The sequence below is a fragment of the Anser anser genome (genome assembly GCF_964211835.1).
Source record: "Anser anser genome assembly, chromosome: Z".
Taxonomy (NCBI): domain Eukaryota; kingdom Metazoa; phylum Chordata; class Aves; order Anseriformes; family Anatidae; genus Anser; species Anser anser.
The window spans coordinates 63467751-63481288 of NC_139723.1; the positions used below are offsets into that span (position 1 = coordinate 63467751).

General features: G+C 37.7%; 1 protein-coding gene across 2 annotated transcripts in view; it reads left to right on the forward strand.

The window, feature by feature from the left end:
* JMY (junction mediating and regulatory protein, p53 cofactor) overlaps window positions 1–13538 on the forward strand; it is a 90230-nt gene that overhangs the window by 14012 nt on the left and 62680 nt on the right. For both annotated transcript variants that reach the window (XM_083819044.1, XM_083819045.1), the window contains exon 2: window positions 5779–5952. In XM_083819044.1, coding sequence (XP_083675170.1) covers window positions 5779–5952 — 174 coding nt within the window. The remainder of the gene's footprint in view (window positions 1–5778; window positions 5953–13538) is intronic.

The window sequence follows — 13538 nt, forward strand, 5'->3', positions numbered from 1 at the left end:
ATTCGGACAATAACCTTTGCTACACATTGGCATAGACTTGATATCCCCTATCTTCAAAAGCCTGTTTGAAAAAACTGGACCTTTTGGTCCACTCAGTAGGTAGAGGATTGCGTTAGGTACTAATTATAAACTCTGTGGTTTCCAAATAAGTTTAATATGTAACTAACTTGTTTGTATCTTCTTTTAATTTTGAGATTGGAAATATGTAGTGCTGCTTCCGACACTTCTCATTCTCAGCAGTAGTACCTGGCTTATTTACAGTGCCCTATAACTCCGTATCCTCTTAGATGGTTTATATCTCAACATTAAAAAATATCTTAGATCTGTATTGGAGAGTCAAGCTCTGGTCTGCTTTAGTGCATTTATCTGTTATAATAATGCAAGTGGTTCTTTCTGTATTACATACAAAGCCAAGGCTGTTGATGGCAATGCAATCATGCAAACAGAAGCAAGGCTTGATCTTTTAACCACAACATGTGACATTTCAATACAGGAAAATGCATTTAAGAGAGAGGAAAGTAGTTTACCTGTAGAACAGATTTCATGTAGTTGAGACTCCTACTCATTACCATGATATGTATGTGTGCATGACTTGTGCATGCATTAAGAAGATTGTTCTTTGTTTAAAGACAGCTTTAGAAGAGAGAATAGAAACAATTTTAAACCTGTTCTAATGTAAGAGCTCGAAGTCTAAGTTCGGTTGCTGAAATTTTGAATCCCAATTTTATGTACTCTGGAAGTTTTACTTTGTAACTCATTGCCTGGAATTCATTGTAGTCTATTACAACTTTATCATCAGGTGGATTCATTCTGGAAGTGGCAAGTAATACTTTCAGGCATTTGAGAACTTAATAGGAGAGTATCATAGAATATCCCGAGTTGGAAGGGACCCATACAGGTCACTGAGTCCAACTCCTAGCACCACACAGGTATACCTAAAAATTCAGACCAGATGACTAAGAGCACAGTCCAAATGCTTCTTAAACTCCAATGGACTTGGTGCAGTGACTACTTCCCTGGGGAGCCTGTTCCAGTGCACTACAACCCTCTCGGTGAAGAACCTCTTCCTGATGTCCAGCCTGAACCTCCCCTATCACAGCTTGACGCCATTCCCATGGGTCCTATCATTGGTCACTAAAGAGAATAGATTGGTACCTGCCTCTCCACTCCCCCTCATGAGGAAGCTGTAGACTGAGATGAGGTCTCCCCTCAGCCTTCTCTTTTCCAGGCTGAGTAGTACGTTCTGTAATTACTGTTATTTCAAAAATATGTAAAAGCTTGGGAAGGGACTGGAAAATACATTGCTTGTTTTAGCTAAAATCAGGTATGTGTCATGTTGTAGAGTTTTTACAAATTACCCAAAACGAAATAGGAATAACCGTGAAAGTTTTGGGAATAACAGCAAAGGAAATGTAAGAAAAGGCCCTTCACTGATTAAATGAAGCATTGGATTACACCCCCAACTGATGGCAACTTACACATAATTGCACTGTCTTCTGTGGGGCTTTTAAAGGTTTATGGACAAAATATTTTTTTTTAATTCTGAAGACAGAAATAATCTTTGTTATATAGCTGAAATATGTGCTGTTAAATTGGGAAAAAAAAAGCCTGTTTCCTCTGGCTAGAGTCTATCTGCATAATAGTTGCCTAAAATATATGGATTCATTTAGTTGTGAACAATGTAACATCTGTGAAACATGATTCTTAAAATAAATGCAGTATTCAATGGGTATTGCACTAGTCAGGCCTGTACAGGATATTACTCTACCCTCCTCCACCCACTTCTTTAAATAATTTAATTTTAAAAAGTTGTGGAAGTCAAAATTTCATACCAAGGTTGTTGAAGTAAATGAATGGTAGCACTGAATGTCTGTGCTGAGAATTAATCATCAGTGGGACATAAAATATGTCACAAAGCTCGTTCATGTATTTTATGCTAACAGTTTGCAAACTGCACAGTTTGAAGGTACCAGGTTGGTTTAGGCATTTGGCCAGCTTAGCCAATGTCTCCATCTTTCTGAAAGGTAATAGCTGACTTTTTTGTATTTCTAAAACAGCGTATCCTCTAGATACTGCCTGCATGAAAATTGGAACATACAGAGTTAAACAACTTGTGAGACTGTGGAGGGCCAGGTTTGCCTTATGACATTATTAATTCAGTGGATTCTGTGCTAGACCCAGCATTATTGTTATCTGATAGTCCAAGTACTGCCTGGATGGCAGCCAGCTAAGAAAAACGTTTCATCTGACTTGGATCTATGACAGGAAATCTTCCACTGGACTGCTTTATGGAGCAGGGTGGGAGAGGTCCTCCATGCAGCTGGCAGCTCCATCCGTCTGCGATATTAGTGGCCCCTTTAGGACTGGTAGCAGTAAACCAGCCTTCACTCTTCCTTGGGCTTATTAGTCTGTGTCTAGTAGGAGAATCTAAGCTATCAATCTTCTGTTCATACCATGCTGTATCAGTGAAGAGTGTGTTAATCACATCTGCTCCAAAAAGCGGGACAGAGTAGTTTGAGACTTCCATATTCTCTTAAACATTGCGAGTCGTAAATGTCAGTTCAAATGCAAGTCATAAATCTTGTGTTGTTTTTCTTTTCTAGAACTGGATCATGTGATAACTTCTTCACTCTCCCCTTTCCCTCCTGTAGCTTTTAACCCAAGTGGAATTTGAGGCAGCAGTTTTATGGTGTTGACTTGAGAGGATGAAATGTAGGCATGCTTTTGAGCTGATTCGCAACTTTTGTAGAGGAAGTTAATGTTTAGATGTTTCCCCTCAAATGCCACCTGACAGCTTTTTATAAGAACATCTTAATAGGTGGGTGCGTGTAATGAGGCTGTCTGTAACCTGTGCTCGCAGGTTAGTAATTGTGCTACCTCTTTTGAAGAATATCCTATTTGATAGCTCTTTCGTGTAACCAAATAAGGTGGTGTTTGGTTGTTTCTAAATCAGCTTTGCAGTTTTGTTATGTTTCTTCTGGTAACTGTAGCTTGAATGACACTGCATCACCATTTTCATTGAAAAAGGTCTTCATTAGGCACAGGAAATGGAAACTGGGGATTCTTGCTGTAGGAAGGAAGAAAGGTTTCTTGACTTTTGTTAATTTCAGAAAATACATATATATATTATGAATGAATAATCTGTCCTCACTTGCATTTGTTTTTAAGAGTTTACTCCTTGGGGTTTCGGTGTCTCTGAAGGAGTTGAGGAGCATCTCTAGGCATAGGACTGTGGGACCCCAGGAGCAGACCAAATAAAATTGGACATGGACAAGACCCTGAAATGATGCCCACTTATTTTCTCTATGTGCATGAACTTCGTGATGCTTCTTTACATTATCAAAACTGTTTCTCATTGTGGACATGATTTTCACTGAACAACCAGCTAATCATAAGTAGATGTATGCTGTTAGTGTCCTGAAAATGTATTCGTGCTATACTGATGATCATAAAATTGAAACGGATCTTCATTTCCTGGCACATTTTCACACTGAATTCTGCAAAGTTGTGACTGTCTTCCAGAATATCAGAACTTTTAGAAAGACCGTAAGATTGATCTGTGAAGGGAGGAAAAAAAAAGTACTGTATTGTATTGTTCTGTTCCTGAAATTGGATTACTTAAGATTCTCCTTTAAAGGGTGATAAGTTTTCTCTAATTGTTCCTTTTTGTTGCCTTGTAGGATATGTTTTGTATTTGTTTTTTCAGTATGTTGACAGAGATGATTATAGTTCGGGACTACAGGTAGAGTAGGAAAAGGCTTGAGTATGGCAGCTCTTCCTTGAGGCACTAGAAACAGGCAAGAGGAGCTGAGGAAGATGTTGGCTTTGTAGACTGAAGGGTTAAAACTGCTAGAGGTCTGGAATAATGCATGAAGTCTGTAGAAACTTAGGAGTCAAACCCAAGAGCATCTGGGATGACTTCTGTCCCTACAACTGCAAGCTAAGGCATGCACATTTTGCCCAGAAAGCTCATTAAAATACTGGTTTTACAGACTGCAAGCCACAAAACACTACCCAGTACCTTCTGTGAGAACTCAAACACCACAGAATATTACGCACTGCTGGAAGACAAGAGAAGGGCAGTGTTCCTACCTTGCAGTAGGTAATGATTTCCTAGGTGAAACTGCGTAGGTAATAGAACAAATTGCTGCTGAGAAACATCACATCCATTTGCACCATCTCTCCAAGACCTCTTTTCTCTGACGAGCCTTGCTGAGGGAAAGCTCTTTTTGGCTTGTTGTCTGACAATCACTTTAATGCCGAACATGTAAATAAAGCTACTGAGAGCCTCCCTGTGTTCTGTCTATAACCTTGGCCAATCTTCAGAGCTTCAAAGGAAGTTGAGGTAATGTTGCAAGGATCTTCAGAAGCAAACTTTACATCACAAAAAAAAAAAAAATATTACTCATTTGGATAACAAAATAGCAGATTAATACAAATGTCATGGAACAGAGTAGACACTATGGTAAAATGTCATGTTTTGACATTCCTGGCATACAAATGAACCAGATGCCAAAGGACTGTTGATCAAAGCTTCGGTTTCTAATCTGCAGTTCCCTCTGTTTTGTCTTTCAGTAATTACACTTGATACAGCTTGGTATACTGAGAAGGTTTCATGTAGGTTGAGCATCCAGCTTGACTGAACACAGACAAGATAGGAAATGCTTATTCCATATTATTCCTAATCTATATTAAGTAATCTATATTAAATTTAAGTAAACCTGGACTGTGAATGTTTGCTTTTAAATTGTTGATACAAAGAACAAGAGTCTGACTTTAAATATCCGAAAGTTGCGTAAGAGGGGAATTAATTTCAGCTAATCTTGTCTCTGTGAACACATCAAGTACTCCATGTGTCTGCAAGAGATTAGTTTTAGTTAAACATTTGAATATTCTTTTGGAATATTGGAAATGGTAGAAGATTTCTTTTTGGAGAATGGTAAAAGATTTCCAGCAACATGTGAGGTCTGCCCAGGCAAATGCCCAAAATAGATGCAAAGCAAACATAAAAATTGAAAACATACGTTGTAGCAAATTTGTAGAAACAAATGAATTTTCCACTTCACAAGAAATAAGGGAAGGCAATGGACAGAGCCTTCAGATGTTGTTTTATATGAATTAAGACATACTTCAAATAAAACAAAGTTTATTGGTTTTGTTACTATTAAAAGCTTATAATTTCGTTTTTTTAAAGATATCTAGTGGAAATTTTGTGGATTTGAACTTCATGGGTAAACTGTCTAGGGTGAAATGCAGATCACTGTTCTGTTTCATGTAGATTCTTCTTTGTGTCTGGAGCTGCACTGATATAATGGAGCTATGTGAGTCTAAAGTAAAAGGGAGGCTAGGAAAAAGCAACTAGAAAGCTCAAAATCTGACTTCTGCTTTGACTTCCCTTTCTTTCCCACCACTCCTTCTCGCCATACAACTTTGTAAAGTATGTGAAATAGCATATCTGATGAATACGTTGTAGATTGTCAAACACTGAGTTGCTTTTTGTGCTCTCTTTGTGCTAATTTTCACTGTCTTTTCGAGATCTTTGGAGAGAAGAAAGCAATAGGAGTGCTGCACATTTTGAGTTAAGATTATCAGAAAAATGACCATACTTAACTGGCTAAGTTCAAAATATGGGTGGGGATTAATATATTTTTTGTTTGGTATGTCAGAGTGGTGATTTTACTGAGGAGGGAAGAGGATAGGCTAAAAATGTTTTTAAACAATTATCAATTTCGGTAGGAATTTTGAGCACATTAATTAAAATTGGTGCTTTTTTTACAGCTTCTGGAGAAACACAAAAACACAGAAAGCATGGTCGAGCTGCTTGAACTGTATCAGATGGAAGATGAAGCGTACAGTAGTCTTGCAGAAGCTACTACAGAGCTCTACCAGTACTTATTACAACCATTCCGAGATATGAGGGAACTTGCAATGCTTAGAAGACAGCAGATAAAGGTATGGTAAAGGTAACTGAACTCGTTAATGGGGAAATCATGCTTTAATTTACTGTTTACTAATTAGTTCTCTTACTGTGAATATATGCAGTTACAGTTTCTACACTAACTGCTGACTGTATATTTCTGGTTCTTATGCTCAGAGGAGTGCTTTTGAAGAGTGAGAACATCTCTGACATATGTAACTAACCATTACTTGTTTAACTTCTTTGTTTGACTTATTCATTGCTAAATAGGTGAAACTTAAAAATTTATGATTACTGGGATACTAATACATAAAATAGAGACGCATGCTGTACGGTGTATATATATAATTGTTAATTACTTTAAAAGATTCTACAGGAAATTACTTCTCATTTTATTTTTCTGAGAATTTGATAAACCATTAGGAGTCAGTAGTTTCTGATCTTACGTTGTGAAATGTTTAAAAGTATGAAATTTGTCGTAACACTTTAAAAGTATATTTTCTTAAGAGCTACATTAGTATAGCCAGCTGAAGAATACTACATTTGAGTAAAACTGTTTTATGATGCATGTGTGTTACTTAAAAATAATTCTCATCTCTTTAAACTTTTTTCTCATCTTTTAAGTGCTTAACCAAAAGGAACAAATGTCCTCTTCACTGCATTGCAGAAGTACTTTTGATAATCATCAGTTTCTTTGCTGTTTATTAGACTGTAACCTTCTGAATATTTTTAAATCTATATTATGACATAAGAGCTAAAATAAGCCTATTTCATTTAATCTGTATTGCAGATGTCAGTTTATCTCAGCTTGGCACCTTACTCAGTTAGCCAAAGTTCATTTTACTGGATTAGATTCAAAAGATTTTGCTCTGTTTGAGTATAGAATGAGGGAGACAGGCAAGAGGATTTAAGATTCTGAAACTAGTTTTAGTTTGAGCTATTGCTGTCTAAAAGCAATTTTTTTCAGGAAATTCAGTAATCTGAAACTTTCTCAAAATTTATCAGTGAGATAATTAATATAAGAGTATTTGAACTAAGAATACCTTTTACCGATGAATGATCAATGTTGCATAGAGAATTGGGATGAGTATTTGTTTTGGGTGTATTATACTGTTGAAGATTATGAACAATAAATTTAATAAAAGCCTTCTTCAAAGCATGTTGAAATATTTTCCATTTTATTTGAATTTGTAGAACAGGAATGGCTTTTTAAAAAAGAATTTTGCTCTTTTGTCAAAAAAAAAAAAGAAGAGATAAATACTGTATTGCATATAGAACATGAATTAAGAGTCTTTTCTATTTTCAGCTTCATTGATCTCTTGTATTTCAGTTTTAAAAAACTCATTTTTTTCCTTTTTGTGAAATAACCTCAGTAAACTAAAGAGACATGTTCTGTGGTTTATTACTTTATTTGTACATAGTTGCATCTAATGTACATTAAGTTCTCTTCCTAACTTGGCAATTTGTGAGCTATAAAACTTGGTCATCTGTATTCTGTGGTAGAGAAAGATGCCATCTCTTGTTTTTCATTTCATTGTTTGAGAGAAAGCAGTACTTGTATCTATGATGACAAAATATATATTACGCTGTGTAGCTAGGGTGGAGGAACTGGTTTATAAATAGAACTTGTGCTTAAGATGGTTTGTGTTAACTTGCTGCATATGTTTTTCTGGAAGGCTTAATAATGGAATAAAGATCCTTAGGTTTCTATAGACCATTACAGCTGGGGTTAGCTCCATTTTCATACATAACAGAACTATTTCTGATGTTTCCAGTGAGATGGGAACTATGAATGTACACTGCCTGAATATTGTCAAGGAGGAAGAGTTTGGATGTAGGGCAGGGTAAGGAAGATAGAACCTGTGGAGTGAGTTACTAAAATGAAAACAGTAAGTTACAGGGATAATTATACCTGGATACAAATACCAGTACTTGGTCAAGATTGTCTGTGCATTCTGTAATTCCTTTATGTAATATTTTTGCAGCCATTCTGTGTTGGGTACCTCTCTTTGATTTGTGAGGAAGTTGTCTTATTTTATTTTTTATGAATTTGGAGTTTTTAGTAAGCATTTCAGTTAGTTTCATTTTGTCTGTTTTCAAAATAAGATTACGAAGAACGGAATTTATTTACCTATAATCCTTGAGAACAGTGTTTATTGTCCTCTCCTTTTGGAGCAAGACATAAAAATTGTCGAATATCATCTGGGTGTTGAATTTCTGCTCTTACTGTGGAAATTTAGGTGAGAGACAAGCCTGCAAGAGGGAAGTGAGAAACACCAAATTCCGTGTGCTCAGTGGAGACTTGCTAGGGTAGGGCAGCAGAATTCCCTGCAGATTCCTTCTTCAGGTAACATAAAAATTTGTTACAAAAGTTAAATAATTTAGAAACTAAATTGCAGGGTTCTTGTACATGATAAAGTCTTTTTATTTTTTTAACCTGATCATATGTTAGTATTTCAAATTGTATTTTGTATTCATTGAGTGTGAAGGATGGGTAACTCAGTATGGATGAGGAATCAAAGCTGTAGTTTGAAGCAGACAGTTTAAGCAGCTCCTCACTTAAATATTGCTGAATTTGGAAAATGTAATGAAAAAGGGATGACTTACGTAATAGAATGACACTCTGGAAAACTGTTTGCCAAAATTCTATCATGGGCTCTAGAATAATTTATGTCTTAGTTGGTTTTTAAACAGGGCATTTATTTATTTTTTCTAAAGTCTCATATAATAGTTTTGAGGGCATGATCTTTTTGTGGTGAAGATTTTGAAAACAAAGTTACGTAAGGCCCACAGAGGACACTAAAGCAGCGCTGATTAAACTATGCCACTTGCGCGGCAATCAGCTCAACCTCATTCTTCTCACTTTCCAAAACAACATTCTCCAGTAGTTGCAGACTAGTGACTTACTGACAACAAGTTAGTGAAAAACATCTCATATAAAAACTATGGTAGTAAGCAGAATAATGGATGAAACACTTCAAAGAATGCCTAAGTCTCTTTCAGTATATCTGTAGCTGAAGATGTATTCTTGTATCATCAGAAATCATAGTTAGATGAACTTGGATTTTGGAAAACCTATAGAGCAGGTAATAAATATTAATCTAAGTTCATGCAAGATGGCTGGATTTGCAAATAAAGGTAATAAACTGTTGAAAATACTGCTTTCTTGTTTGAGAAACTGGTGTGGTATAGTGTATTATGATGTGATAGCTTTTATAGTCTCAAAGCCTATTTAAGAAAGGTTATATTCAGTCCCTGTTCACATTCTGAGCTATAAATCCTGTAGATTCATTATATAGCTTTTCTTTATATGAAATGATACCAAAATGTTTTGCTTATTTAAAATTAGGGGGTTATGGGCTTTCTGAAAAATACTTCTCTAAACAGGCAATCTGATGGAAGGCAGGCTGGTAGACTGAGCAGTGAGGAGCCTGAACTCGTTTTGTATGGTTGCTGACTACAAATCGTAACATATATCTGATCACTTAAATCTGCAAGTGAATGGAATTTAAAACTGCTTGGATATTCAATTGTAAAACTGACTAATAAGATTTTTTAGAAAATTCTATTTGTTTGAATGCCAATCTTCTGGGGAATGTTGCCTTACAAAAGACAGGATTGGATAATAAAATGACAGACGAAGTTGTTAATAGATGAAAAGTAATGAAGGGTGAAATGAACAGAAAGGTGATGACAACATCCAAGAGTATACGTGCTTGTTTGTGTGCACTTAGCTGGAACTCCTGATGCAAAAGTATGACAGTTATCTCAGGCAGTTCTCTGAAAACGACTTGCCATTCAGCATTCTTAAAAAGGATTTTTTTTTCTGAATTATTAGAGGGGAAAAAAAAAAAGGTAAGGGCATTGCATGGAGACAAGGAGGGGGCATTGCCCTCTATGTCAGTGAGAGGCTGGAGTGTGTGGAGCTCTGCCTGGGGATGGATGAGGAGCTGACAGAGCTTGTGGGTCTGCATTGCAGGGAGGGCAGGGACAGGGGACATTGTAGTGGGGGTCTGCTACAGGCCGCCTGACCAGGAAGACCAAGCAGGTGAGGCCCTCTATAGACACACAGCAGCAGCCTCACATTCACAAGCCCTGGTTTTCATGGAGGACTTCAGCCACCCTGATAACTGTTGGAGGGACAGCACAGCAGGGCATAGGAGGTTCCTGGAATGCACTGATGACAACTTCCTTCTCCAAGTGACGGAGCCAACAAGGAGAGGTGCTGTGCTGGACCTCATTCTCACCAACAGGGAGGGGCTTGTGGGGAATGTGAAACTCAAGAGCAGACGAGGCTTCAGTGATCATGAAATGGTGCAGTTTTGTGTTCAGAGGGCAGTGAGGAGGTAGCACAGCAAGCTCTACCGTGGGCTTTTGGGAGAGCAGGCTTTGGCCTCTTCAGGGATCTTCTTGGTAGAGTACCACGGGACAAAGCTCTGGAGGGATGAGTGGCCCAAGAAAGCTGGCTAATATTCAAGGATCACTGCCTGCAAACTCAGGAGCAATGCATCCCAACAAAGAGGAAGTTGGACAAAAGCACCAGGAGGTCTGCGTGGGTGAACAAGGAGCTCCTAGCCAAATTCAAGAAGAAAAAAAGGAAGACTACAGAGAGTGGAAGGAAGGACAGATAGCCAGGGAGGAGTACAGAGAAATGGTTCAGGCAGCCAGGGATCAGGTTAGGAAAGCCAAAGCCCTTTTAGAATTAAATTTGGCCAGGAATACCAAGGGCAACACCAAAGGCTTCTGTATGTACATCAGTGATAAAAGGAAGACTAGGGAAGTTGTGGGCCCTCTCTGGAAGGAAGAGGGAGACCTGTCTATCCAGGATATGGAGAAGGCTGAGGTACTCAATGACTCTTTTTGTGTCAGTCTTCACTAGCAAGAGCACCAGCCACCCAGGACTGGGAGAATGAAGAACTGCCCAGTGTAGGAGCAAATAAGGTTTGAGACCATCTAAGGAACCTGAAGGTACAAAAGTCCATGGGACCTGGTGAGATAAATCCGCAGGTCCTGGGCGAGCTGGCGGATGTAGTTGCTAAGCCTTTGGCCATCATGTTGGAGAAGTTGTGGCAGTCCGGTGAAGTTCCCACTGACTGGAAGAGGGAAAACATAACCCCCATTTTTAAAAGGGGAAAAAAGGCAGATATGGGAAACTGCAGGCCAGTCAGTCTCAACTTTGTGCCCAGCAAGATCATGGAGCAGATCCTCCTGGAAACTATGCTAAGGCACATAGAAAATAAGTAGGTGGCTGGTGACAGCCAACATGGCTTCACTAAGGGCAGACCATGCCTGACAAATCTGGGGACATTCTGCAATGGGGTTACAGCATTGGTGGACAGGGGAAGAGCAACTAACATCATCTACCTGGACTTGTGCAAAGCATTTGACACTGTTCCCCATGATATCCTAGTCTCTAAATTGGAGAGACATGGATCTGACAGAAAGACCTCTTGGTGGGTAAGGAGTGGCCTTCCAGTACCTAAAGGGGGCCTACAGGAAAGCAGAGGAGGGACTCCTTGTCAGAGTGTAGGGATAGGACAAGGGGGAATGGCCTTAAACTAAAAGAAAGAATTAGGAAGAATTCTTTCTGTTAGGAAGAAATGGAAGAAATTCTTCACTCAAAGGGTGGTGATGTGCTGGCACGGGTTGCCCAGAGAAGCTGTGGATGCCCCATCCCTGTAAGTGTCCAAGGCCAGGCTGGACGGGGCTTTGGGCAACCTGGTCTGGTTGGAGATGTCCCCTCCCATGGCAGGGGGTTGGAATGAGATGGTCTTTAAGGTTACTTCCAAGCCAAACCATTCCGTGATTCTATGCAGTTGTGAATGTGTCTCCATATACTTGCATTGTGAACACTGCAGTTTCTGTTCCTTCCTCCCAATAAGATACTGTAGCATTAGAATAGTTGCAGGATGGCAGTGAGAATGGTAAAGGTATTTCCCGTGAACAGGCTCAGTGCAAGGAGAGTAAATGAATCAGATTGCATGCTTTGAATGGCAAAAAAGGCAATGAACGTTAAGATAAGAAATAGATCTATAAATCATGAATGCTGTGGGAAAGGATATAATGATAGTTGTCCAAGTATTGTATAAATATTGTAGGAGTTAGGTTCCATTCCTTGTGGGTCCTTTCCAACACGGGATGTTCTATGATTCTACGATTTCTTTCACTTTTTTTTTAATAAGAAAAAGCCTTGGATCTGACCTTAGGATAGTGTATTTGGGGAAAGGGTGAAGGAAGATGGTAAACAAAAGTATGCATTCAAAATACATCTTGATCAAAATACGAAAGGATTTTAAACATGAAGAAACTACTAACTTGTGTCACTCTAGGGGTGAGGATATAAACAGATGTGATTTTTTTTCTTCTGCCATGATAGAGACAGGGAAGGAATAAGAAAGAAGGAAGAGACTTAAAAGCAGACTGTGTAAGGCAAGGAAGGGAGCTTAAGAAGTTCTTCGAAGACAGAAAAACTCACTCATGAGACTGTGAATTTTGCAAGTCCAAGTTTTCCTAAATCTGTAAATGGATTGAAATCTAGTACTTTTTTTCAGTAGTATTAAAAAAAAAAAAAAAAAAAAAAAAACAAACAAACAAACATATTTTTCTAACCTTTCATACTTTTTGCTGACTTTATGCTGGACCTATTAGGGCTTTATTTGCAGTTACTACAGTTCTTTGTAGTATTCCTATTCTTGGGTATTTATATGGATTTATTCAGATTTCTTGTCTAATTCTTAAGGGTTCTTATTTTCCTTTTGTTCAGTATATCTGTATATACAAACTGTACATCAAGAATTCATGAATGTGTATATGTGCTTCACATTTTGTTGCATATACTAAGTTTTCATTCACAAAAGGAGTCTACAGCTTCCTGAAACAGTCAATTTAATTTAATTTAACACTTGAGCTCATTTTCTTAAGTGATGTGTTCATGTAACAAGTATTTTTTCCTTCTTTTTTAAATTAACCTTTTGTAGGTGAACTTTTTTTAACCTGAAACTCAATCAGTGGAGTTGAAAAGTTAGTAAAGGTTGTATCACACATGCATGGATAAATAGGGAAGACAAAACTCAGGGTACAAAAATTAGCCTTAATCCTGTCAATTACTAATTAAAATATTTTAACTGTAATTTAACTTTAGCACTTACATACACTGTCATGGGTCTGGAGGAAAAAAAAAAAAAAGAAAAGCAATTGAATAATCCCAATCGTTCCTCTTTACTCTTGTCATAACTCTGATCTTCTATATTTTTCTCTTCTGAATACTTGTTAATTTCTCATTGTTCTCCATAGTTCTGGAAAAAACATTCACCACTGTAGATTGCAGTACAATGACGTTCTTGTTTTGTCTTTTTTCTGTATGTGTTAACATCCTATTTGCTCTTTAATTTGTTACTGCCTTTACTGCTAATACCTTAATTAAAATATTTCTGTCATTCTCCTATATATCGATGCAGGTAATCAAGCCCTTGGAGTTTTTAATGGTAGTCACAGGCTTCAGATATGTTGAGGATTCAAAGCCCTCTAATCTGAGCTGGTTTGGATGTATTAACATTAAAATTAATCTCAGTATTTGTTAGATAAAACCAGTAGAACTGTAAAGCCCATTTTAAAGCTCAGT